Source organism: Hippocampus zosterae, chromosome 4 (assembly GCF_025434085.1).
Source record: "Hippocampus zosterae strain Florida chromosome 4, ASM2543408v3, whole genome shotgun sequence".
Taxonomy (NCBI): domain Eukaryota; kingdom Metazoa; phylum Chordata; class Actinopteri; order Syngnathiformes; family Syngnathidae; genus Hippocampus; species Hippocampus zosterae.
In genome coordinates, this window is record NC_067454.1 from 26,931,161 (window position 1) to 26,957,338 (window position 26,178).

Sequence of the window (26,178 nt, forward strand, 5' to 3'; positions counted from 1 at the left end):
TGAAATAGCTATATATTATCTTATGACCAGTTAATATCTTATATATTAAATGTTGTCTAAAAAAAACTAGATATGAAATGTCTATCAGTCTTCATGAAGATAAGTATTCTTTGATCGAATTGTTTACTTTTAATTCATTGAATGATCTATTTTGTCCTTTCCTTTCTCTGCTACGACTTCTGCCCAAACTTCTGCAATATCTGATCTGTTGACTCCCTGGAACTGGAGTTGTTGTACATTTACTTTAGAGTTTGGAAAGAAACCTTCGCACCCGAGGAAGATCAACCGATCAGAGACAGAAGACATGGCAAATAAGATGTCAATCATTTTCCGTGCACTCTCGCGTAGCCCGATCATTGGCACACATGTGCCGCCTCATGCTAAACTGTTAGCTTGCGCTTTAACAGGTTTATGACTATTTTGGAATCCACCTCAGGAAAATGAAAAATTGCCCACCCCCCATTTGCTAACAACTTGGCAAGAGTAGCAAAAAGAAGCAGAGTGAAGGGACTTCACGCAGCTGAGAAGAAGAAATGAAACGAAGCAGAATCAGCAACATTTCTGCTCGACACATCACTTTTTAAAAAATACTATTATTTGTACTTTGTAAAAAAATAATTCTGAAACAGATACATTTCAAGTGAGAGCATAACAAATAATATTACTGAGCTAGCATTAGCACTGTAAACAAGCCAACATCAGCCATGTTTACAGTGCTAATGCTAGCTCAGTAATATTATTTGTTGAAGCTGGATAGTTCTTTGTGACAATTCATTGCAACAACCCACGTTCACAATTGCATGACATGATGACTGGCCATGTTTGAGAACTTGGGCTTCTACATGTCAGTACATGGCTTTGGTCAGACGTGGGGTGGCAGGCAGGTGGATTTGTGAAGTGACGCAAAAAACAGCAAGCTCCCTCTTTAAAACTACTTTTAAAAACTGAACTGTAAGTTTTCTGGTTCTGATCCCAGAAACACCTCTGAGTGGGATAAAATGCAGTTCTACGTGCATGGATCTAAGGAGACCACAATCATTCATACATATCAACAAACGTGCCAGATCAATGTGTCAATACCTGCACGGTCAACATAAATTAGACTATTGAAAAGATATTTGGAAAGTCCCATAACAAGCGATAAATCTAAAAGATGAGATTGCTGAGTTGAAATTACCCACCTGGGTTGGCGGTGTGAGGGGACAGCCCGTCGAGCTTCCTCCCCAAGCCGGCTGAGTGAAGGCGACCGGCTCCTTGACCCCCTTCCCATGGTCCGAACAACCACATTGCCATTGGGGCTGCCGCTGGGCATCTGCTGAAGCTGCTGAGGTGACAGGCTGCGATGTAAAGCTGAGGAGCCAGGCTGCGAATGACCCTGCTGGGGGGCCCTGTTTGGGTGTTGCTGAAGATGGGGTCCCCAGTGGCTGGGTGAACCGTGCTGCTGGTACTGACTGACCGTTAGGTTGTTGTCACTGTTGGAACGCAGCAGGACACGTGGAGCCGATAAGGATGTGACGGACTGGCTGTTTCCACTGTTGGTGCCAGACGATGGACCCTGGCGTCGTTTGGAGTATGCTGGAGCCTCACGGAAAGGCACTGCAGGGGAGTAACGGAGGGAAGACGTCATTTGACAGTCCCGATCAATTGTAGGTGAAGGAGACAAAGAGCACGAGGCCTGAAAAAGCAATATTAGCAGATGCGCATTTTGAAAACCAAAAACCAGTATAGATGAATCAAATTTTTGTAATCAGCACTGCGTGTAAAGTTCACACTTTTAAATACATGAAATATATATTTTTGTTTAATATAACATGTTTTTACTGTCTACGCACAAGACTTCTGGAACGCTTCACACTGACCTGATTTTTCCAAAAGCTCTGTTTTAAGGACAAAAAAGTATGTTTCAGTATGGACAAAAGGAAGGCAATTACTTCAAGTTGCTCTCATTTATGGACATTTTAGAAATACAGTACACAAAACTAGTGTCCGACAAAGCTCGATGCTTTCTTTTTCTCCAACAAAACAAAAAACTGAAAAAATATTTCAGGTGATCTCAACCACTGCGTTTCCAACTTACTTCCCCCTCTGACAGCCATAATGTGTTCCCTCCAAAAAAAAAGACAAAACCTCCCCTTTCTAATTGCCCCCCATCACTGATAACACCAAAAACTGTCAAGAATGGTGAAGAAATTCTTGACAACCAACTATCTTGTTCCGCCCGCCTCTCGCCAACAACTCAATCTTGGACACCCTTCATTGTAATTTAATTGCAGACTTTGATGACAATTACAGATCACCTAAGTTCTGGTTCCTTACGGGTTTACGCGTGCAAAAATGCATGCAAACATGAACATTCACACAAACAGATTCGGAAGATGACCTACGAATTAGACGTACCCAGCATTGCATCTGCCACTCATGCAAAGCTGTCAATCAGCTCATTTTGCTCATTTTGTGAGCAGATTAATTGTGACCGCTTATCCTACATCTTTAAATTCTGCATCTAAAAGGCAGGCGCTAAATCAGCACGCAAAGTTTTGCCAGTATAGCACAGATGAGAAGCAGGGGAGAGAACTTTTCAGCTTGCGGAAACATTTTAAAACCCGAAAACAAACAGACAAAAACATCATGACGCATCGTCTATGCGGCAAAACGAATGTGGAGTTTCACGCAGCAATGAAGCAATTTTAAAGCGCTGTGCTAAATCTGTCAAAATTCTCCTTCAAAGATTTGAAAAATGGATGGACAGACCGAACTAAATTCATACAAGTCAGACAACTTAACAAACATACTCAAAGAACCCTTAGTGAGATATTCTGTAGCTATTAAAGGCTCCATTGTTGTTGTCATTGGTTTCAAATGATCCTTCGTATTTGTGATCAGTTTCGGTGTCTTGGAAAATGAGTGACAGCCGACGTCTAGCCATCTATCGACCGTCCTTATTGACTTCTTGTGTTTTTCCACACATTGTGCTGAGATTTCTCAATCGATAACCCCGCAATCAAATCTTTCATCTAAAACCAATATCGGACATGAATGTCATCTCCCCAGCAACATAGAGTGACCCATATTGAACCGAGCATGTTCCTTGGCGACACGCCGCATTCTGCTTTCTCTCTAACCTTCATCTGTATTTATCAGAATGACTGTGAGTTGTATTCCACCAGCCGGTGACGCATGTGCTGAAGCAGTAATGGAGGGAGGCCATGATTTCCCCACGGACACTTCCCTTCGTTACACTGCGAAATGACAAGCCATCACCGGCGCTCCTTGTGACCACAGCAGACGGCCTGAAGCCATTTCGATAAGGAGCGCATGATAACGAGCTGATTAGTAAAATCGCAGCCAGCAAGCGTTGTCTGCGATTTGCTGCGGTGAAGTTCATGCTCTTCGCTTTTTTTTTTGTTTTTTTGTTTTTTGAGCGGAGAGAACCTTAAAGGTTTCAGTGAGTCATTATCACATTCCCAGAGCAGAATCAAAGGCCTTTATCTCTCCGTACACTACAGACGTGTTGATGAAGGAAAGAGGTGCTAATATCTAATGAGCTAGCACATTGTGGTGCCGCCACTCTATCCGTGTCAGTCGCACAGCTTCCCGTGTGGAGCTGCTTTTAGTACTCCCTTGGATAAGCAACCTGGGTCCACTTAGTGATCTCGCTCATTTATGTTCAGGTAAAAACCTGAATTGATAGAATATACAAAAATGCAAACGTGGAACACATCAAAACTTAATGATTGGTATTTTATTATTTTGATGTTATTTTAAATTTCAAAAGCAAATAGTATCAGCACGTCGGGCTCACAGTGTAGAAGGGCAAGGTTCGGCCTCCCTGAAGTTTGCAGGTCCCCACCCTGCCTGTGTGGGTTTTCTACGGGTACTCTGGTTTCCTCCCACATTCCAAAGACATGCGTGGCAGGTTAATGTAAAACTTTAAATTGTCCTTAGGTGTGAGTGTGTGTGAGTGCAAATGGTTCGTCTGTGTGTGCCCTGCGAGTGGCTGGCAACCAGTTCAGGGTGTGCCCCCACCTACTGCCCGAAGATGACTGGGATAGGCTCCAGCACGTCCCGCGAACCTTGTGAGGATAAGCGGAGCAGAAAATGGATGGATGGATAGAAGCAAATAATATGCTATTATTTGTTTACGATATTATAACATAACAAAACTGGCCAGTTAAAAAAAATCATAAACTCCAGGGGTAGTGTACTCCGGTTCTTTGAGAGCTGTATCTGCCTGTTTTAGATCACTCCCTACTCCAACACATCTGATTTAAGGGTGACCAACTGTCCAGGGTTTGAAGCTCATTCCATTGCGTCCCGCAAATTCAGGCCGCGTCCCGTGTAAAATCTGTGTTTGCTCTAATAACAAACTTGGTCACTATGTCGTCCTGAGCCCGAGGCAGCCAATTTAATAGTAGTTGAAAGCTCTGTCGCTGCACCACCCCTCAGTTGAACAGCTGACTGGGGTGACAGGTTGCCATCAACCGCTTTTTGGTTGTCATGAGGCTGAACGTGCGTGCAGCAAAAGATCGACAAGTCAGACACGCTGGCACATGAATGAGCGCGAGCTTTCGATGAAGTCGAAAGTGGAGAAAGAAACTCATGTTGGTGAGCCGAAAAGAGAAGATGTGTGTCCAGGAAAGATTGGGAAAGTCAGAACTTGTGGGGAGCAAGGGCTGAGGGGGATACTGAGAGGGTCTTTTTTGCAAAATGTTGTTTTCAATCAGACATGGAGGGGGATGCGATGTCCAATGACACAGGCTGACGGAGACACAGCTCTGTGGAGTTGTGCAGGAATTCTCGACCAGTGTGCCGTGGCTCATTATTGTGCCTAAAGAGAACATCAGGTGTGGTGTGGGGAATGATCCAAAATCAATTATGCAGATGAAAAGTGTGTTCTTTTATCATTAAAAAAATCTTCCTGTTAATTTATCTATGCCAACCATCTACAGGAAAAGGAAGAACAATCAAATGCTCTTCCACTAGATGGCAGAAGATGCATCATTAACCTGTTGTAGAGTTCTTTTTAAGTTACTATTATATGTTTTCAAATCTTTAAATGACCTCACCCCTCCTCACCTCAGTGAGGTCCTCCGCCCCTACACATTATTTGAGGTACCAAGAACTAAGCAGAGGCTCAGAGGAGATCGAGCCTTTTCTGTTGCTGGTCTCTCTCTTTCGAATGACCTCCCAGTGAGCGTCTGGCAAGGCCCCTCGCTGCCCATCTTTAAAACTCGGCTCAAAACTCATTTTTATTCTTTGGCTACTGAGTCAGCATAAGGACTTGATTTTTAGTTTTACTGTTTTAGTGCTTTCTACTGTCTTTGTTATTAATTTATTGTTTTAATGTTGATTGTTTTATATTATACTATTATAAATGATATTAGCTCAATATACAGCACTTTGTATACAGCGGGGGTTGTTTTAAAGTGCTTTACTAATACAGCTGAGTTGAGTTGAGTGTAGCCTTTTTTTGTGAGTGCTTTTGCTTAGTGGTGTGCCGTGACATTTTTTCCCCATGTGAAATATGTACCTTGGCTCAATAAAGGTTGGGAAACACTGGCATAGTGAAAGCCCATATATTATAAGCTATTCAAATTAATTGAAGTTATGTTCCTTAGTGGCCTATTCATGATCATACATCAGCAGATGTTCAGGGTAATAGGGCGTTGTTAATATATAAATAGGTATGTGCTAAAAATGTGTAAACCGCTGTTAGTGAGTCTGTCCGTGGCATGGAGATGCTGCATCGCTACCATGCCGAGATGTTGTCCCTCCGAAACATACCCCTTGTCCCTCCTTGGTCTTATTAGCGGGTAATCACCTTGATTGATCATGATCATTGCAGGCTTCGATATGAGCTTGCTGATGAGCTGATCATTTGAATCAGGTGTGTTGAAGTAGAGAGAGAGAGAGAGACACACATATTATCTATCTATCTATCTATCTATCTATCTATCTATCTATCTCTATATATATATAAAATCCTCGTCTCACCCCTTGGGTGGTGTCCGTCCCTCATTCAGCTCGGGTCCTCTACCAGAGGCCAGGAAGCTTGAGGGTTCTGCGCAGTATCCTTGCTGTTCCCAGCACTGCACATTTCTGGACTGAGATGTCCGATGTTGTTCACAGGATCTGTTGCAACCACTCATCTAGTTAGGGGGTCACTGCCCCAAGTGCTCCGACCACCACAGGCACGACTGTCACCTTTACCTTCCAGGCTCTCTCCAGCTCCTCTCTGAGCCCTTGGTATTTCTCGAGTTTCTCGTGTTCCTTCTTTCTGATGTTTCCATCACTTGGGACCGCTACATCCACTACAACGGCTTTCCTCTGCCCTTTATCTATGATCACGATATCTGGTTGGTTCGCCATTACCATCTTGTCAGTCTGGATCTGGAAGTCCCACAGGATCTTCGCTCTGTCATTCTCCACCACCTTCGGAGGTGTTTCCCATTTTGACCTTGGGGTTTCCAGTCCATGCTCCGCACAGATGTTTCGGGAGACTATGACAGCCACCTGGTTATGGCGTTCCATGTAGGCTTTCCCTGCCAGCATCTTACACTCTACAGTTATGTGTTGGATCGTCTCGGGTGCCTCTTTGCACAACCTACACCTTGGGTCTTGTCTGGTGTGGTATATCTGGGCCTCAATGGCTCTGGTGCTCAGGGCCTGCTCCTGAGCAACCAGGATGAGTGCCTCTGTGCTATCCCTCAGGCCAGCCCTCTCTAGCCACTGATAGGATTTCTTGAGATCAGCCACTTCGGTTATGGTCCGGTGGTACTTCCCGTGTAGGGGCTTGTCCTCCTATGATGGTCCCTCTTCCAGCTCCTCATCCTCTGTTCCCTATTGTCTGAGACATTCTCTGAGTACGTCATCCGTTGGAGCCTTCTCCTTGATGTAATCATGGAGCTTGGATGTTTCATCCTGGACAGTGGCTCTCACACTTACTAGTCCCCGGCCTCCTTCCTTTAGGCTTGCGTACAGTCTCAGGGTGCTGGATTTGGGATGGAACCCACCATGCATGGTTAGGAGCTTTCGGGTCTTAACGTCCGTGGTCTGAATCTCTTCCTTTGGCCACCTTATTATTCCTGCAGGGTATCTGACCACTGGCAGGGCATAGCTGTTTATTGCCCGGGTCTTATTCTTGCCATTGAGCTGGCTTCTTAGGACTTGCCTCACTCGCTGGAGGTATTTGGCCGTAGCCGCTTTCCTTGTTGCCAGTTCGAGGTTGCCATTGGCTTGGGGTATACCGAGGTACTTGTAGCTGTCCTCAATGTCTGCTATTGTTCCTTCAGGGAGTGAGACCCCTTCACTACTTTCCTCTACCTTTCCTCTCTTAGTCACCATTCGACTACATTTCTCAAGCGCGAATGATATCCCGATGTCACTGCTGTAGATGCTGGTTGTGTGGATCAGGGAATCTATGTCCCTTTCGCTCTTAGCATACAGCTTTATGTCATCCATGTAGAGGAGGTGACTGATCATAGCTCCATTTCTGAGGCGGTATCCATAGCCTGTCTTGGTGATTACTTGGCTTAGGGGGTTCAGTCCTATGCAGAACAGCAGTGGGGAGAGTGCATCACCTTCGTATATGCCACATTTGATGGACACTTGGCTTGCCATTGGCTTCAAGTGTGGTTTTTCCACATCCTCATCGAGTTTGCAACGAAGGCTCTTAGGATCCTGTTCACCTTATATAACTCCAAGCATTCAGTGATCCATGTATGTGGCATCGACTCATAGGCTTTCTTGTAATCAATCCAGGCTGTGAACAGGTTGGTACGTCGGGACCTGCAGTCTTGTGTGACTGTTCTGTCAACCAGGAGCTGATGTTTGGCTCCTCTGGTATCCCTACCAATGCCCTTCTGCGCTTCGTTCATGTATTGATCCATGTGTCCACTTATCTTAGCCGCAATGATGCCTGACATGAGCTTCCATGTTGTGGAGAGACAGGTTATTGGCCGATAGTTGGATGGGGCTGCACCCTTCGAGGGATCCTTCATGATCAGGATCGTTCGCCCTTCGGTTAGCCATTCTGGGTGAGTCCCATCCCTCAGTAGCTGGTTCATTTGTACTGCTAGGCGCTCATGGAGTGCTGTGAGTTTCTTTAGCCAGTAGGTGTGGACCATGTCCGGGCCTGGTGCTGTCCAGTTCTTCATATCTGAGACTCTTTCCTGTATGTCTGCCACTGTTATGGTAACTGGGTTCTGTTCAGGGAGGTTGCTGTGCTCCTCTCTCAGGGTCACCAGCCATTGTGCACTGCTGTTATGTGCAACCTCCTTCTCCCATATGCCTTTCCAGTACCTAAATATATACACACACACACACACACAGATTCCTGCACTTGCTGCACAGTGAGGACCGAGTAAAAAGGCCTACAAAGCGAGGACCACCCTTTCTGCTTGAAAAAGAAATGAAAAAGACACATTTCTAGACACAGGAGGGCGCCCTTAGGCAATACATTCCTTTAGATTAAATAAAACACCAAAGGTTAAGAAAAAGTTTTTAACTAGATAAGTGAGGACCGGGCACTGGCCATGCGTTCTTAATGATTGTGAAGTAGATTAGGTGCCGTTCACCTTACTAAACATTTAATGATGTAAATTTATAATCAGATATATTATTTTTAAACAGTTTATCACCATTAACAGGGTACTGTCATTTATTTAGTTTTATTTAGTTCTGATATTTGTGTGTTCAATACGCCACATGTTTGCACTGTGGCTGAGAGAGGAAAGTATTTTAATCTGTGCTGTACATTACACAGAGAGCATATTTGACAATAAAAGCTGACTTGACTTTATGATTTATTTTTGACAAACAAAAGTACTCTTATTCAAAACTTACAAGAACACCTGAAAAACTTCAACCTTCAAAACGCACACTAAAAAAACTTGCTGCGCCACAACCTGACACATGAACCCACATATACCCTACCAAATAACTGTGCTTTCAAACTCTATTCCTTTTCTCCCCTCTCTCTCATCCCATTCCCTCTCTCCCTTCATCTATCTCCCCCCTATGTCTCTCCCTCTCTCTATCTTTCATCTTCAAGCTTTTTTCCCAATTACATATCTTTTAATAATTTCATTGTGGAATATCTCTCCATGTGCGGTCTTCAAGGTCTGGCGATGCTTGACTACGACACTTAACGCAGTCATCTTTCCTTGGAACTTTCTTTAATGCTACAAATTTTGAAAGGTGTCGATCAATTGCTGCTCTTTCCTTTGGAGTCCGGGTCTCTTCCTTTTTTTAGTTTCCAATTCTGGAGGGGAAAAAAAGAGGGTTATTAGTGGTTTAGTTGAATATAAACAGACATTCTTGAAGTTGTATTAAAATCTGAACACTGCCTTGACTGATAACAGGACCAGAATAAAAACTATCAAAAATGCATTGATTCAAAACATGTTTTAGGCATCTAGTTTAAAGCAACTTTTTGACTTAAAAACACCTCAGCAGCAATTTCCCTCAAGGCATGATTAATGAGTGTTATGCTCTTTACATTATTTAACATTTTTCAATATCCTTAAAATTAATGTGGGTTTTTTTGCCTAGTTTCCGCCTTTAATGTCTTGTTTGTCTATGTGGGCCCCCCAATTGGGTGGCAACCACTAAAGGGTGTACTCTGACTACTGCCCAATGACGGCTAGGATAGGCTCCAGCATGCCCCAAACTTTTGTTTTCTATTTCTGAAGCCTTCTATTGTGAAGCACATTCAGAAAAAAACAGTCTTTGCAAGTACAGTGATCCCTCGTTTATCGGGGTTAATGGGGACCGAAACCACCCGCGATAAACGAAAATCCGCTAAGTAGCAAAACCCCCCCACCCTCCGTATAGGTATTTGAACATGTGTATGAGTATAAATATTTATAAGGCCAAATGTAATGGTATACATGCATGTTTGTAGTAATTAACAGTACTTAATGCTATATACTAATATATTTAAACATGTATAAGTTAGGTTAGGTTAGTGTATAAATAACGAAATACAGTAAACACAGTCCTGTATATGTTGCTCTATGTGACTCGCTGTTGTTTTGATCATTTTCACTGCCTCTTGAGGACCTTTTGCAGCATTTTCACTTTTTTTTAATGAATATGTTTGAAAAAATCCATGACACACCGAGGCCGCAATAAATGATAATCCAGCGGCACTGTTGACGTTCATGTTTCGAAGCTACAATCAAAGCCTGAACCACTGTGCCGATTTCAGAGCAACATATGTGGTGAATATTATCTAATAAGGTATGCATTACCAGTTTTCCTTGTTTGCAGTGAAATGTATTATTTTACAATCCATTCAAATGTCAGATACCAAATATGTAACTTCTGGTTGCTGATGGTGTATTGCAGGAGTGACCAACTCATTTTTGGCACAGGCCACATTGTAGTTATGGTTTCCCTTGGAGGGCCATTATGAATTTTGGGAGACCATATACATATTTAATCACCTCCACATTACATACACCACTCATAACATATTGATGGATAACTACTTTTAAAATCAGAAGTAAAACGATTGTTCTTGTGGACTTCATATGACATTTTGAGATTTTGGTTCAGACTTTAGCAAGCCTCATGGAATTCGACATGCTTTATTTGCTTTTGCAGGCCACATAAAATGATGTGGCAGGCCAAATCCGGCCCCTGGGCCTTGACTTTGACACCTGTGGTGTAGTGGTATACTCGCATGACTTGTGTGGGATCAGTTTCTGCTCAGTGATGGTGTGAATGTGAATATTTCTGGCTGCAAACATGATTTCGTTGTCGAGAGGTTCGACTGTATCTCTCCTTGGTCAGATTTTTTTTTAAATTGGATTCAATTACAATCAGTGTGTTACTGTAACCAAATTATATCATAACCCTGTAAGAGAAATTGCTATACAATAGAAATTGAAGACAATTTTACAACTGAGGAGACCACTTCAACGACTCGTCTTTCCATCTGCAAGTCACAGTGACTTGTGCTGTTTGAGTTTCTTAAATTGTTATACGGATCTATCCAACAGAAATTCATCTTACCAACTTCACTATGTTCTTTTCGAACTGCTGTCTTCTTCTTCCCAAGAGATCTGTGTCCAGTCTTTTTGTCCTCTTCATCTAAGAAAGTTGGCATGTTAGTATAATGGTAATGAAACTTTGAGTTGTGTTGACGATGCACTGACTCACCGCTGTCTTCAACATCATCGTCGTCATGTGTAAGTGTTGCAATCCTCTTTCGTTTGGTGGCGCTCCCTGATGTTGATGGTTGTTCTTGGCCATGTGTGAAAGATGCGTCATAGACTGTAAATAATAATAATAATATACTTTGGGTGAATATGCTTTGATGATACACATTTGTAATTCCTGATATATTGGAATGTACAAAAAACAATCAGGACTTGGAGCGGGGGTGTCAAACATACGGCCGGCGGGCCGTTACCGTCCGACAAGCAGGTTTGATCAGGCCCGCAGGATCATTTAAAAGTGAAAAAAATGCAGAAAAGACATGGAACGAAAATTTTGAATAACATGCAATTCATGGAGTATCCGCTAGGGGACACACCGTTTTGATCAGAGTAGAAAGACACATTGTTTTGAGAAGAAGACAACAGCAGTCTAAGTCTGTCACTGAGACGGACGGACCCAAAACAGCAGATGCTATCAAGGACATTTTAATTCATTATTCTTTACACATTTAATGGCACTCTCTTTAGTTTGTAAGGTATAGGCAGGGATTAAATTTATAATTTATATGCACAAGGCTTAAAAATTCCTTTCTTCACAAATCTCCTTTAATCTAAAAGCGCATCACTGTATTTTTCAACACCAATTACTTGTTTAGTGCCCTTGTACAATCAGTTGCGATGCATATATGTGAATGAAAAAAGTCAATCGTACATTTGTCTAAGGAAATCTAAGGTGCTTCATGAAATGTTTTGTAAAAAGATATGTTCATTAAATTTCTACATTTCCGAATGTTCTTGTGCTTCTTTATAGCAGAGTACGGTATAATTTTAATGGCTCGGCCCACTTAACATCTACCGAGGCCAATGTGGCCTGAGTTTGACAGAGTGAAATGAGTTTGACACCCCTGACTTAGAGTAAGAAAAAAAATCGTACTAATGCCAGGTCTGTAACATGTCACTTGTGCCAATGTTAGAGACTCACCCAATCCATGTCTTCCCAACATTGTCTTTTTTTTCTTGACAGTCTTCTTAACTGTCTTATGGCACACCCCTCCATCTATAAAATAATGTTTTGATAGAATCAAAGTTCTTTCCACATGCATCTCAGAAATATGCCAATAATACAGCAAAAGAGGATTCAAGTCGGACAAAAAAACATTACCGCCATATTCACTGCCAGAAACATCACTCATGTCGTCATCAGCGTCATCAGCATAATTTCTTTCTTTAATTGACTGCATCTTCGGTGGCCTTTTGTAGGTGCCTTGGAGCAAGATGATGTACTCAAATGAAATTCCTTACATCTCAGAAACATAGCAATGGTGCAGTGACAGATGGTCCAAGTCAAACTGAAAGCATTACCTGTGCTTTCAGTGTCCAAGTTGGTACTGTTACCGCCTCCATCATCTTCATCATCAGATCTCGTTGCTACAGCTGAATGTGGCACTTCTCATTCTGTGAAAGATGACATTTACACCATGTAAATATGGATGGAAGACATTCACTCTTGCTCCGAGAATGAAAGGGTTTTCTCATTTATGCAAATGGTCTGGACACAGAGAAAATGAGAGCTGTCAAGGTGAAGGAATTACTAAACATCCATCCATTTTCCAATCCGCTTTATCTTCACAAGAGTCGCAGGGCATGCTGGAGCCTATCCCAGCTGTCTTTGGGAGGTCAGCGGGGGACACCCTGAACAAGTTGCCAGCCAATTGCAGGGCACACAGAGACAACCATCTCAAACTCACACCTGGGGACAATTTAGAGTGTTCAATCAGCCATGCATGTTATGGGAATGTGGGAGGAAACCGAAGTACTTGGAGTAAGCCCATGCAGGTATGTGGTGGGAAAAATAAGCAAACGCCACATAGGAAGACTAGGACCGGAATTGAACACTGCACCTTTGCACTGTGAGGTCGACAGGCTAACCAGCTTTAATCAGTAGTAGTTTAACGGTATTAGAACGGTATCGATCGCATGTTATCACTAACTCCCTGTTTGATTAAAAGTTCTGTCTTTGATCATTGTTCGTTACTTTTAATCCACAGGACAGATGTGTGTCAGAACAGCACACGTGTGAGGATAGTGAGAGGCAGCTGCCTGTCAAGTTGCTGCAACATCCCCCCAAATAACTCGACATACATATGTGCGTGCTTTTGTTTGCTTATTGTTATCATTGAAAAAAAGGTTCTGGTTAAAGGTGCCAGAGGCAGAGGCAACTGGGATCAAGTGGTGTCTAACTAAAAATTGTTGTAACTTAGAAGTAGGTCATTTGGTCAACATTAGGGCTAACGTTTGAATGTGATTAATTTGAAATGATTCAAGGTTTCTATATTAATTCCAAGCATGAACTCTAGAGCATATATTGGCATCCCTCTTCCTGCTATGACTACTAATGTTATTTTTATTACATACCATCTTGAGCTTCCTGTCGTCTCCCTGGATCTGGTCTTCTCTTTTTGCCACTTTTCAGACCTTTGGTTGAGGTGGCTGCATGTGCTCTTCCTTTTGAAATATTCACAGTCAGAAATCAGAAAACATAATTTTACACTAAAATATGAAGGTAAAAGAAAATATGCCGATAAAGACATGCACACTGTCGTGGAAACAAAGACAGAGGGAGAAAAGAATAAATGGAAGGGGATGACTTTAAGAATATATTAATTTACATACCAGTGATAACAGAGTCCAGGGTTTGCAGACTCTTTCCCTTCAGCGACTCTGTCCCACGTTCCATCGCAAACAGTAGTTTGGCAATCTTGGCCACTTGGAAAGTTTTATCGGTCTGCCGATAAAACTCACAATGGACTCTAATGTCGTGTCCCATAAAACGAGCAACTTGCTCGAGTTCCTGATTGTTCAGGTCGAGAAGCTGACATAAGGTAGCAACATGCTTCCTTAATTTTGTTGACCTCAACAGTTCTGGGTTTTTGGCCTTGCTCTCTTGTGCGTATTTTCTGAGGCACGTGTCACATCCACGAAGATTGGTGGTAGTTCCTTTTTTGGCCATCATTTAACTTCTCTGTTCCTTTCGATTTCATACCTTTTTGTTTTGATTTACATTTTGCCTTGAGGGCCTTAGCTTCATGCAAATCAATGTGGTCCTTTTCTGATCCACTGCTGTTGGACGACCGGGACCCCCTCCCTTCACTGAATGCTGGTTTGTGGTCATCTCCACTTTGGGCGGATGACACAGACTCCTCTGATGATGATGATGGTGTTGACCTTGTGGAGAAGGCTCCGGAATGAGTCTCAGCACCAGGCCTCTCTTTGAGAAGAGGTGTATGTTGCCCTGATGGTTGGGCTTTACGCATTTGAGCCTACACATCAGGGCAGAAGAGGGAAAAACAGGGAAAATTGTTAATTTTGTAGACAACTGAGATGGTGAAAAAGAGTTTTATGCTAGATCTCGGGAATTCTGTACAAAGTTTATCTGTCTTTGCCAATGTTTTCAACACTTGTCTTCCAACTTGCATTCATGAAAATACGACAATGTTTTGTCGTCACACATTTTCACAGGATGGAAAGTAGACCAGATGGAACTAAAACCTCCATTAATAAAACAAAGTATGAGTTAATCAGCATGCATTTTCTAGTCTCATGGAAAAGAGACAAATAATATAATTTATTAAATTAAAAACTGGGCAAAAATCGATGGACATTTTAGTTGACAGGCAGAAAAAAAGAGTAAAATGAATATGATTATGTAAATTAACTCAAAATACGATAGTAATAAATAAAATGGTACAGAGTAGTATTTGAACCTGTGATGATAAAACTCATGTTGGATACACGCTTCGGATGCTCTGTGAAATTAAGCAACTGGCATTTAAAAACACAGTAAAGCAGCTCGCGTTGGCCTGCAATCCGCCTCATTCATTCGGTATTTAATTTAAAAAATACATTTTTCTCGAGAAAAAATGGTTTCTGGCTAGACTAAACATGTCTAGTTTAATATAATACAGCGAGCCAGAGCACTGGTTCATTTGTCTACTTATTTCAATTCGGTATGAGTACAGAAACTAACAATTTCTGTCTCATTTTTGCCGAAATATAAACCACATAAATTCAACGCGACGCGGCCTTGCCGTAACCGCCTGAGCGCAAGCCATGTGCGTTGTTCCTAAATTGCTGTGTTCGTAGTTTGCCATTGTTTCTTCGTGTAGAAAAAAACTACATAAAGCAGCTTTAAATTAAAACCAATTGACGGCCTAGAGTTTACAGTACGCCGCGAGTAACAAGTCCTTCGGTGCTCAGTACGCAGATTGTTACGACGACACTCGTATTCGCGGGTACCCGTCTCTCGACAAAGAAAGGATGATTACTTACCTGAGCATTCTCATTCTGACGGTGGTGCTCCCGGTTAGGGGCAAGTCTTCTCCGTGTTTTCTCCATGTCGTTAAAAAGCCAAATGGTGTTGGTTGTCCCGGTATAGAAATATAAATGGCTGGAGTGCGCCGAAAAGTATCGCGCGAAGACAACGCTCCTCCAGCCTTTGAAGCCAACCGCTTCTTAATTGATGCGAGGGGGAGAGTGGGGGGATGGGCAGAGCAGCAACTTCGGAGCGAAAACTCTACTTAAACATGATTAACCCTTTCATGGTCTTCTCACTTTAACGTTTCATATAACATAATCAGAAATTCACACAAATTCTTAAACTACATAAAGTATTGTAACAACAGTCTTCTCCGTGTTTTCTCCATGTTGTCAAAAAGCCAAATGGTGTTGGTTGTCCCGGTATAGAAATATAAATGGCTTGAGTGCGCCGAAAAGTATCGTGTGAAGACAACGCTCCTCCAGCCTTTGAAGCCAACCGCTCTTAATTGATGCGAGGGGGAAAGCGGGGGATGGGAAAGAGCAGCAACTTCGGAGCGAAAATTCTACTTAAACACGATTAACCCTTTCATGGTCTTCTCACTTTAACGTTTCATATAACATAATCAGAAATTCACACAAATTCCTAAACTACATAAAGTATTGTAACAACATTTCAAAACACTTTAGTTATTAATTTATCAATCAAAGAAATTAAAACAAATAAAACACCTACACTGTGTATGCAATGCTCTGCTTCGGTTATTACAGTTTGGGATATTGTCAAAGCTGTTCCATATTTATGTTTGTCCATTTTTCCTACTTCCAAGACTACAACTTCACTTCAACAAGGTGACCGGCTCCCTTCCGCATCCAGCATTTAACAGTGCTGCCATTGAAACCAATATACCACGAAACTGTCAGAAGGGCTCAAGTTGTAGTTTATCAATGTAGTCATCCAATAATACTGAAATAACAACCTATATTTCCAACCTGCCTTTCCAAAAAGATGTGAAATGTTTCTTAATTTAATACAGGGGTCTCACACTCACGGGCTACAAGACGCTAATTTCAGGCCCCTCACCTTGATGTGAAACTTTGCGTCAACGAAGCGAGTCTCCACTTTGTCCCCCCCCCCCCCCCCCAGAAACCAAATATATGTCACACCCTAATTACTGTCCATTGCATTCTTAAGTACTCATCAACGAGTGGGTACTTAGCCACTGACAAAGACGCAGTTGTCCTGCACAATCTCTAATGTAGACATCTTTTTTTTTCAAACCAAAAGTTCATTTTTACAGTGTAGCCATGTGAAAAGCTGTTCTAAAAGGACATGCATGGATGAACAACCATCCATACTGACACTCACACCTAGGGACAATTTAGAGTGTTCTATTATTCTTTCATGCATGTTTTTGGAATGTGGGAGGAAACCAGAGTACCTGGAGAAAACCCACACAGGCCCGGGGAGAACATGCAAACTCCATACAGGGAGGCTGGAGCCAAGATTGAAGGTTATCAGAACCTAGCAAGGGGCCGGTTGTGATTTGCTGTTGTAGGAACTGATTGACTAAAGGGCCGTTCACACGGCACACATTTGCTCCGGCGCTGCAACGATATATTTTGTTGCGATATATTTTGCACCGCAGCAAATTGTGTGGAGCGTTCACACGTACAAAGCCGCTTCACACGGCAGTTTCTGCAGCGGAGCAAAACGACAGAAAACAAACGAGCTGTCGTGTTCGTTCTTTTTAAAACGTACTGTATATACAAAACTCAAGCGACTACTAGACCGGCACGTCCTTCTCCTTCCCGGTTTCCATGCCTTCTGCTCGAGAGTGACCACCCAAGAAAACGTAAATGAACGATGACTTCAATGACACTCAGAAAAGCAAACACTAATGCACCAAACTGAAAATCAAGAGAGGAAATCACAAAATAAATTCTATGGGGGTGGGGGGTTGTGAACAAACAACAAAGGAACAAACAACTCCGAGACAGGGGGTTCGGTACTCCATACCCACGAAGCACACCCCACAGAACTCCCCGGTCTGCCAATCCAGAGGCACTCTCCCTGTTGACCACGCGATGTTGCAGAGGCGTGTCAACCAGGACAGCCCCACAACATCCAGAGCCTTGAGGAACTCCGGGCCTTGCCACTGAGGAGCTTTTTAACCACATCGGTGACTTCAACCACAGAGATAGGAGAGCCCACCTCAGAGTCCCCAGGCTCTGCTTCCTCCAAGGAAGGCGTGTTGGTGGAGTTGAGGAGGTCTTCGAAGTATTCTGCCCACCGGTTCACAACGTCCCGAGTCGAAGTCAGCAGCGCCCCATCCCCACTGTACACAGTGTTAGTGGTGCACTGCTTCCCCCTCCTGAGACGTCGGATGGTGGACCAGAATTTCCTCGAAGCCGTTCGGAAGTCAGCTTCCATGGCCTCACCGAACTCTTTCCATGCTCTGGTTTTTGCCTCGGCGACCACCAAAGCTGCGTTCCGCTTGGCCAGTCGATACCCGTCAGCTGCCTCTGGGGTCCCACGGGCCATAAAGGCTCGATAGGACTCCTTCTTCAGCTTGACGGCATCCCTTACTGCTGGTGTCCACCAGCGAGTACGAGGGTTGCCGCCACGACAGGCACCAACCACCTTACGGCCACAACTCAGATTGGCCGCCTCAACAATAGAGGCACGGAACATGGTCCACTCGGACTCAATGTCCCCCGTCTCCCCCGGAACATGGGAAAAGCTCTGTCGGAGGTGGGGGTTGAAACTCCTTCTGACAGGGGATTCTGCCAGACGCTCCCAACAGACCCTCACAATACGTTTGGGTCTGCCAGGACGGACCGGCATCTTCCCCCACCATCGGAGCCTACTCACCACCAGGTGGTGATCAGTTGACAGCTCCGCCCCTCTCTTCGCCCGAGTGTCCAGAACATGCGGCCGCAAATCCGATGACACGACCACAAGGTCGATCATGGAACTACGGCCTAGGGTGTCCTGGTGCCAAGTGCACATGTGGACACCCTTATGTTTGAACAAGGTGTTCGTTATGGACAGTCCGTGACAAGCACAGAAGTCCAATAACAAAACACCACTCGAGTTCTGATCGGGGGGGCCGTTCCTCCCAATCACGCCCCTCCAGGTCTCACTGTCATTGCCCACGTGAGCATTGAAGTCCCCCAGTAGAACAAGGGAGTCCCCAGCAGGAGTACTCTCCAGCACACCCTCCAAGGACTCCAAAAAGGGTGGGTATGCTGAGCTGCTGTTTGGTGCATATGCACAAACAACAGTCAGGACCCGTCCCCCCACCCGCAGGCGAAGGGATGCAACCCTCTCATCCACCGGTGTGAACCCCAATTTACAGGCACTGAGCCGGGGGGCAATGAGCATGCCCACACCTGCTCTGCGCCTCTCACCGTGAGCAACTCCAGAGTGAAAGAGAGTCCAACCCCTCTCGAGAGAACTGGTACCAGAACCCAGGCTGTGTGTGGAGGCAAGTCCGACTATATCCAGTCGGAACTTCTCTGCCTCACACACCAGTTCGGGCTCCTTCCCTGCCAGAGAGGTGACATTCCATGTCCCAAGAGCTAGCTTCTGCAGCCAAGGATCGGACCGCCAGGGTCCCCGCCTTTGGCTGCCGCCCAGCTCGCATTGCACCCGACCCCTTTGGCCCCTCCCACGGGTGGTGAGACCATGAGAAGAGCTTTAAGCTAGCATTTTCAAATTCTGATTAGAGTCGGCATACTTGAAACATGCAATATTCCACAGTATTTAAGTTTGAGTCATTCGTGTGGACATGCAGCAAGGTCATGAGCAATATTTCTTCTAATTTTCCATTTTTAATAGCATTCACACAAACTGCCTGAGTATTACTTGGACCACGGTGAGCAAAATCAAACAAGCGTTACACCTGTCTAAAACCTGAGATCACAAGTTACATGAAGCAGATATGTTACAAAACAAGCAAAAATCAAACCACTGAATAGAGAGTTGTAACATATATACCAGCCCTCATTCGTTACTTTTATTTTAGCATGGGTCTTTTCAAGAATAATCAAGTCTCAATACAACCTGTAGCAATATGGTCCCACACTGCCTACTCATTAATCATGGAAAGCATGTCATTTAGTTAAACACAAACATTTCTAGTCTCCTGTCCACCGAAAAGTGTGAAAGAGGTTTAAACAAACAAAGAGGCTCATTTAAGGGGCTCGTAAACTATGTCCACATATGGTTTTCGTGAATTAAGCGGTCTCAAGGGGTGTTCACACGGCAAAATTTGGTCCGGTGCTACACCGGGGCTGCCCCAGTAGAGCGTTCACGCGTGCAAATTAGCTCCGCCGTAGCCCCGGAACAGCTTACACCGGACCAAATTTGATCCACCACAGGGAGGTGGTTTAAAAATTTGCTCCGGAGCAAACGCTCGTTTGCGCAGCAGCACCGATGTAAATTTGCACGTGTGAACGCAACTGGGTTAAATTTGCTCCAGAGCAAATGCTTGTGAAGAGTTTACGTACGGCGAGAATGCGTTGCTTTCACGCTCTGTCGGACTGCATGTGTTTGTTTAATAACGACACAAGACTTAGCTGGTAACATCTTTCCTTTTGTAGGAGACTGGACTGTCTCTGAGTTGTTTGTGTAGTTTGTTCCTTTGTTGTGTGCTCACAACCCCCCACCCCCATATAATTTATTTTGTGATTTCCTCTCTGATTTTCTGTTTGGCGCATTACGTGTTTGCTTTTCTGAGTGTCATTGAAGTCATCGTTGATTTGCGTTTTTCGGGGGCGGTCACTCTCGAGCAGAAGGCACGGAGACCGAGAAGGAGAAGGACGTGCCTGTCCAGTAGTCCTTGAGTTGTGTAATCGTTTAAAAAAAACAACAACACGACAGCTCATTTGTTTTCTGTCGTTTTGCTCCGCTGCAGAAACTGCCGTGTGAACGCAAGTGGGGCTGCACGACGCTGTGCCGGTGCTGACATGCTCAGCGGCTTTGTTCGTGTGAACGCTCCACACATTTTGCTGCGGTGCAAAATATATCGCAACAAAATACATCGGTGCAGGGCCGGAGCAAATGTGTGCCGTGTGAACACCCCTTCAATGTTGCCTGCAGCTGCGCGTTGTGCGCGCCAGCATCACCGTGTGCGGCTGGGAGCACGAGAGCTACGCAAAATTGCTCACGAGCACAATTTAGAGGGAACATTGGTCATGCGGACATTTGGCGACTGATTCACAGGCTCTTCTAAGGAAAACCATGCCTGCAAGCTGAATTCTCGCAGTATTTGTGAATTCACACCAACTCCAGAATCCATCCAATAAAATAAAAATATGTGCCATCCTGGGCGGCCCGGTAGTCCAGTGGTTAGCACGTCGGCTTCACAGTGTAGAGGTACCGGGTTCGATTCCAGCTCTGGCCTCCCTGTGTGGAGTTTGCATGTTCTCCCCGGGCCTGCGTGGGTTTTCTCCGGGTGCTCCGGTTTCCTCCCACATTCCAAAAACATGCGTGGCAGGCTGATTGAACACTCTAAATTGTCCCTAGGTGTGAGTGTGTGTGCTAATGGTTGTTTGTTTCTGTGTGCCCTGCGATTGGCTGGCAACCGATTCAGGGTGTCCCCCGCCTACTGCCCGAAGACAGCTGGGATAGGCTCCAGCACCCCCCGCAACCCTAGTGAGGATCAAGCGGCTGATGAATGAATGAATGAATATGTGCCATCCTATTGTCAATCCCCATGATAAGTTATTTTATGATAAGATATTTGATTAATTCGGCTTGATGCACTCAGCAGGAGTTGGCCACCATGTGCAAACACGATGCAGTCTCTCAACGGCTTTCAATTCTCGCACACATTTTATTCATAAACTCCTGTATGTAAGTGTTCTGCCCACAGTAAAAGTTTCGGGCCATTTCATTAATAGAAATCGTGTTTAGAATATTCATTTAGTTATCGCGGTGCATTGTGGGTAGCAGACGCCGTGTTGGTAGCAGACTAATCGTTCCAGAAAGCCCGATTGTGGTCGTTGCAACTGGTCCTCCTGAGTTATATTCCTTTCGTTTCACCTTCGAAAGCAATGGCTGTAAGTCTGCTTGTGCTTAGAATTATTTAGAAATGTGTTTCGGAGATCGTTTTTCTTCAATTGTTGTCATTGAAACTCGCTAGCTCAGAGTACAGTACTGCTAACGACATAGCGATGATGCTAAATGAATGCTAACAACATAGCGACGATGCTAGGTCGGTGCTAGCGAGCTAATTAGCATGCGAAAGAATCGCGAAAACGCCTTGTTTATCGTTGTTTGTCACACATCGAGCTGCATTTATGTCTTTGTTTAGTACCAGATGATTTGTGTTGTATTTATGTACACGAGGTTAGTGTTTAAATCTGTTCATTTCAGTTTCACTCTACATTTCATTGAGCTGATGTCACAGTTGTTCACTGTATGTGTACACATTGAAGAGATATGTCAGATCGTTTTAAAGTGCTATTTTCTTTGTCCAATTGTAATGGTCAGACAGTTTAAAATTATGCTAAATGCAACGTTTATTTGTGCCTCAACAAAAACAACTGATGAAAAGTGGCTTTAACGAGCCTCAGACCTCTCTTTTGTGATGTAATACATTTTTCTACTTGTTTAAGTACAGTACTTTTGGATCTAGACAATGTAAAATGTAATGTAGACAAGAAAAAAATTCTATGTCCCTTCATTGCGTTCTATTGAATACAATTAAAGTTTTGCAAAAATGATGGTGGATTTTGGGTAGGACTGAGGCTTTACTTAATTTGGGTACTGTTATTATTAATTGCATTTCCAATTTTAATCGGATACATTTAACCAAATCACATGGAAATAATAGGAGTCCAACACAAACTCAGAACAAACACATTCAATAAAATACATTCCTCACAAAAAAATTGAATTCACATAACTTGTAAAGGTCTTTGAAAAACTAACAAAAAAAGCTATGATGGCCAGTCCCTCCCACCCCCTCCAGCCCGCCCTGACAGCACTTGGTAGCTCCTTCAGCCAGAGACTGTTACACCCGCGCTGCAAGAAGGAGATACCGACGCTCGTTCCTACCGACTGCTGTCAGGCTGATGAATAAAAAATAACAATCATAATAATAATAATAATTAAATGATGTGAAGGAAAATTGTAAATAGTACTGCGATTTATCCATTTAAGATAAGATAAGATATCCTTTATTCGTCCCACAATGGGGAAATTTACAGCCTCCAGCAGCAAGAATGTATGTAGAAAGAAGAAAGGAAAAAGAGAAAAAAAACACAAAATAATAATTTTTATCCATTTGTGTTCATATTGTATTTAATTGAAAGATGTTTGTTTGTTTTTTTTCTCTTTTTCCTTTCTTCTTTCTACATACATTCTTGCTGCTGGAGGCTGTAAATTTCCCCAGTGTGGGACGAATAAAGGATGTCTTATCTTAAATAACTATTTCTCAAGGTGGCTCTTCAAAGAGCAACAAGGGGATTTGTCATTTATAATTTTGGTCCAGTACCAAAATTCGACACTAGTTGAAGTAGAGAGCAAAAAGTGTGAAATTGTTGCAGTACCAAATTTTGACACGAGCTGCAGTAGAGAGCAAAAAGTGTGAAGTTGGTGCAGTACTGAATTTCGACAGAAGCTGCAGTAGAGAGCAAAAAGGGTGTGAATTCCCGGCGAAAAATTCTCAACATGGACCCATTCTGGGGACCTTTGGGGAAAAGCACAGGGTACCCGTTTTGGACACTTTGGAGTTGATTTAGAGGGTGTCAAAGTGAGGACCGGCCAAAATGTCCTCACTTCGTCAAAATGTCCTCACTCCGTTGGTTAAAAACTCACGCCGGTCCTCACAATGTAGTGAGTACAAGAACACACACACACACACACACACACACACACACTGTACATATATAGGTCGTAGTTCAGTCTACAAGAATCTGGCCTGAAGAAGTGAGGTCGGCCAAGTCCCATGACAGCCCAAAGTACTAAAAGTGGGACTCGGAGCGAGAGAGGTACATTTCTATTGAACCATCTTGCTGCTCTGGTGCTTGTATGTGAGCAGAGGGACTAACAATAGTAAGAAAGAAAAAAAAACACTTTTTTGCACAACTTTTATTTCAATTTGTTTATATTCGACAGTGGGATTTTTGTCACTTTAAAAAATACATGGTATACAGTATACTGTATGTCCATTTCCAAGCAGTAATGCATATGCAGGTATGACTTATTTCAATTTTAAAGTGTCAATTACCTAACACAGTTTATTGGTTAGGGCGGCCCGGTAGTCCAGTGGTTAGCACGTCGGCTTCACAGTGCAGAGGTACCGGGTTCGATTCCAGCTCCGACCTCCCTGTGTGGAGTTTGCATGTTCTCCCCGGGCCTGCGTGAGTTTTCTCCGGGTGCTCCGGTTTCCTCCCACATTCCAAAAACATGCGTGGCAGGCTGATTTAACACTCTAAATTGTCCCTAGTTGTGAGTGTGAGTGCGAATGGTTGTTCGTTTCTGTGTGCCCTGCGATTGGCTGGCAACCGATTCAGGGTGTCCCTCGCCTACTGCCCGAAGACAGCTGGGATAGGCTCCAGCACCCCCCGCGACCCTAGTGAGGATCAAGCGGCTCGGAAGATGAATGAATGAATGAGTTTATTGGTTGTCCAACAACTCTATTTGGACTTGATGGATCAGTTCTTAACAAAACGCCAGGCAGAAACTACCGGTACTTCTGAGAGAGACTATGAACTAAACAGGGCAAAAAAACGATGGGGACGCAGTTAAACGCCAGTTAAATAACCATCATTTTTATGGTTTACTCCATTCTTTGTTTTTTTACATTCTGCACAACTCTCATTTATTGTGCAATAATCTAATTGTAAGATGTATTTGTTCCATATTTTGAGGCATTTTTATGCTTTAGAAAGCATTAATGTCTGAATTTTCTTTTTTTGGGAGGGGGTGGGGGTTGGAACGGATTTAGGCATTTACATGGAAAACGCACACCACTTTCAAAGTTTTCTAGTCAAGAAATTTCTTCCAGAAAAAAAAAATATTTCATAAGTAGAGGTACCACTATATGTGGAAGCTTTTCTATCGTCCATGGCTTAGATTTTAAGTCATACTTCTTGGCAGTGATATATAGTTATATGTTTACTGTCTTTATATCCTACAGTCTGTGGGAGTTTTATCAACTTTTGTTGTCCTGCTGTCCATTTTTCACTGATTTCGGCATTTGTTGTGTTAAGTTTTCAACTCCTACTACTTTGCATTTTGCACCTGTCCTGTAAAGCATTTCATAAGCATTATCTGTGAAAAGTGCAAAAGGCAATACTTACTAATAGAGCTGTCAGCGTACCGTAAGTTACCAAAACAATAAAACGTCACGTCAATTAAAGGCAAGTACAGTCAAGTGTGCAATGAGTAAAAATAACCACATTTCATTCATTCATCAAATCAGGAACGTGTCTAGACCCACAAAATTTCAAATCCTTAAAGGTCAATTGAGAACCTGACCCAAACTTTCAGGAGCCAATAGAACAAAAACTAAAATGCTGGATATGAGAAAATCCGAAACCAACAGAGACTTGACCCCGGCGTGCAATGCAGATGGTGAGGCCTTGTCTTCCAGGGGAAGAGTGTGACAATTGCACGGACATAGATAATACGGACATGAACTTTTCCAACGAGCAATTCAATACAATTAAATTTATTCAAGAGAGCTTGGCTTTTCAGATCATCTTATTTACATGTTAAATATTATTTATCAAACAGCTGACAATTCTCTCTCATTAGACTGAATGGAGTCAACTCTTTTTCAACTTTCTCAACTTTTTACTCACCGGTAAAAAAACAAAACAAAACAAAAAAAAAACCCTCAACTGCAGCTCATCACTCTTGCTGCCTACACCTGCTTCAATCAAAGCAGGTTACATTATGTGCTAATGAACCAGAATTGCCTCGTGTACCTCATGTGACGTCACAAAAAATGCAATTCTCGGCCAATCTGTTTGAAATGTTGTGAAATTGAAAACTCAAGCGCACACAAGGTTATGAGATGAAATTTGTCAATTCATCAAATATGAACATGTGAGAGTTTTTCCTACATTTTGGAAGTTTCACTGTGTCTTGCATGCAATAGGGAAAATTATGCTGAAGAATATTGTCTCACTTCTCACCATTCAGTTTCAATCATTATGCCAGGGAGCAGTTGCAGGTTCAAATAGACACCATTCAGGATCAAATTCAGATGACACTCCATTTTAACACTGTAGAATCAGATCGTTTGCAAGTCATTTAGCACCATGCTCTCCACAAACATGCGGTGTGATAAACCGGAGAGGGGGCACCCATCATCCGGGCGTACCCCAGCCCAGTGTCGAATGGCGTTCCGCGCGGCCGGGGGGTGGGGTCCCCCTGCCCGCTAACCTTGACCAAACGGGGGGCGGCGACGCTACGGTATCGGCACTTCTAGGCGGGATTCTGACTTAGAGGCGTTCAGTCATAATCCCGCAGATGGTAGCCTCGCACCATTGGCTCCTCAGCCAAGCACATACACCAAATGTCTGAACCTGCGGTTCCTCTCGTACTGAGCAGGATTGCTATTGCGACAACACATTATCAGTAGGGTAAAACTAACCTGTCTCACGACGGTCTAACCCAGCTCACGTTCCCTATTAGTGGGTGTTACATTCGAGTTGACACAGCCTATTTTATTAG

At 43.4% G+C, this 26,178-nt stretch overlaps 1 protein-coding gene across 4 annotated transcripts in view; it reads right to left on the reverse strand.

Moving 5' to 3' along the window:
• The window catches only part of LOC127599696 (SH3 and multiple ankyrin repeat domains protein 2-like), a 195,654-nt gene that overhangs the window by 97,292 nt on the left and 72,184 nt on the right, over nucleotides 1-26,178 (reverse strand). For all 4 annotated transcript variants that reach the window (XM_052063834.1, XM_052063832.1, XM_052063831.1 and 1 more), the window contains one exon: nucleotides 1,182-1,596. In XM_052063834.1, coding sequence (XP_051919794.1) covers nucleotides 1,182-1,596 — 415 coding nt within the window. The remainder of the gene's footprint in view (nucleotides 1-1,181; nucleotides 1,597-26,178) is intronic.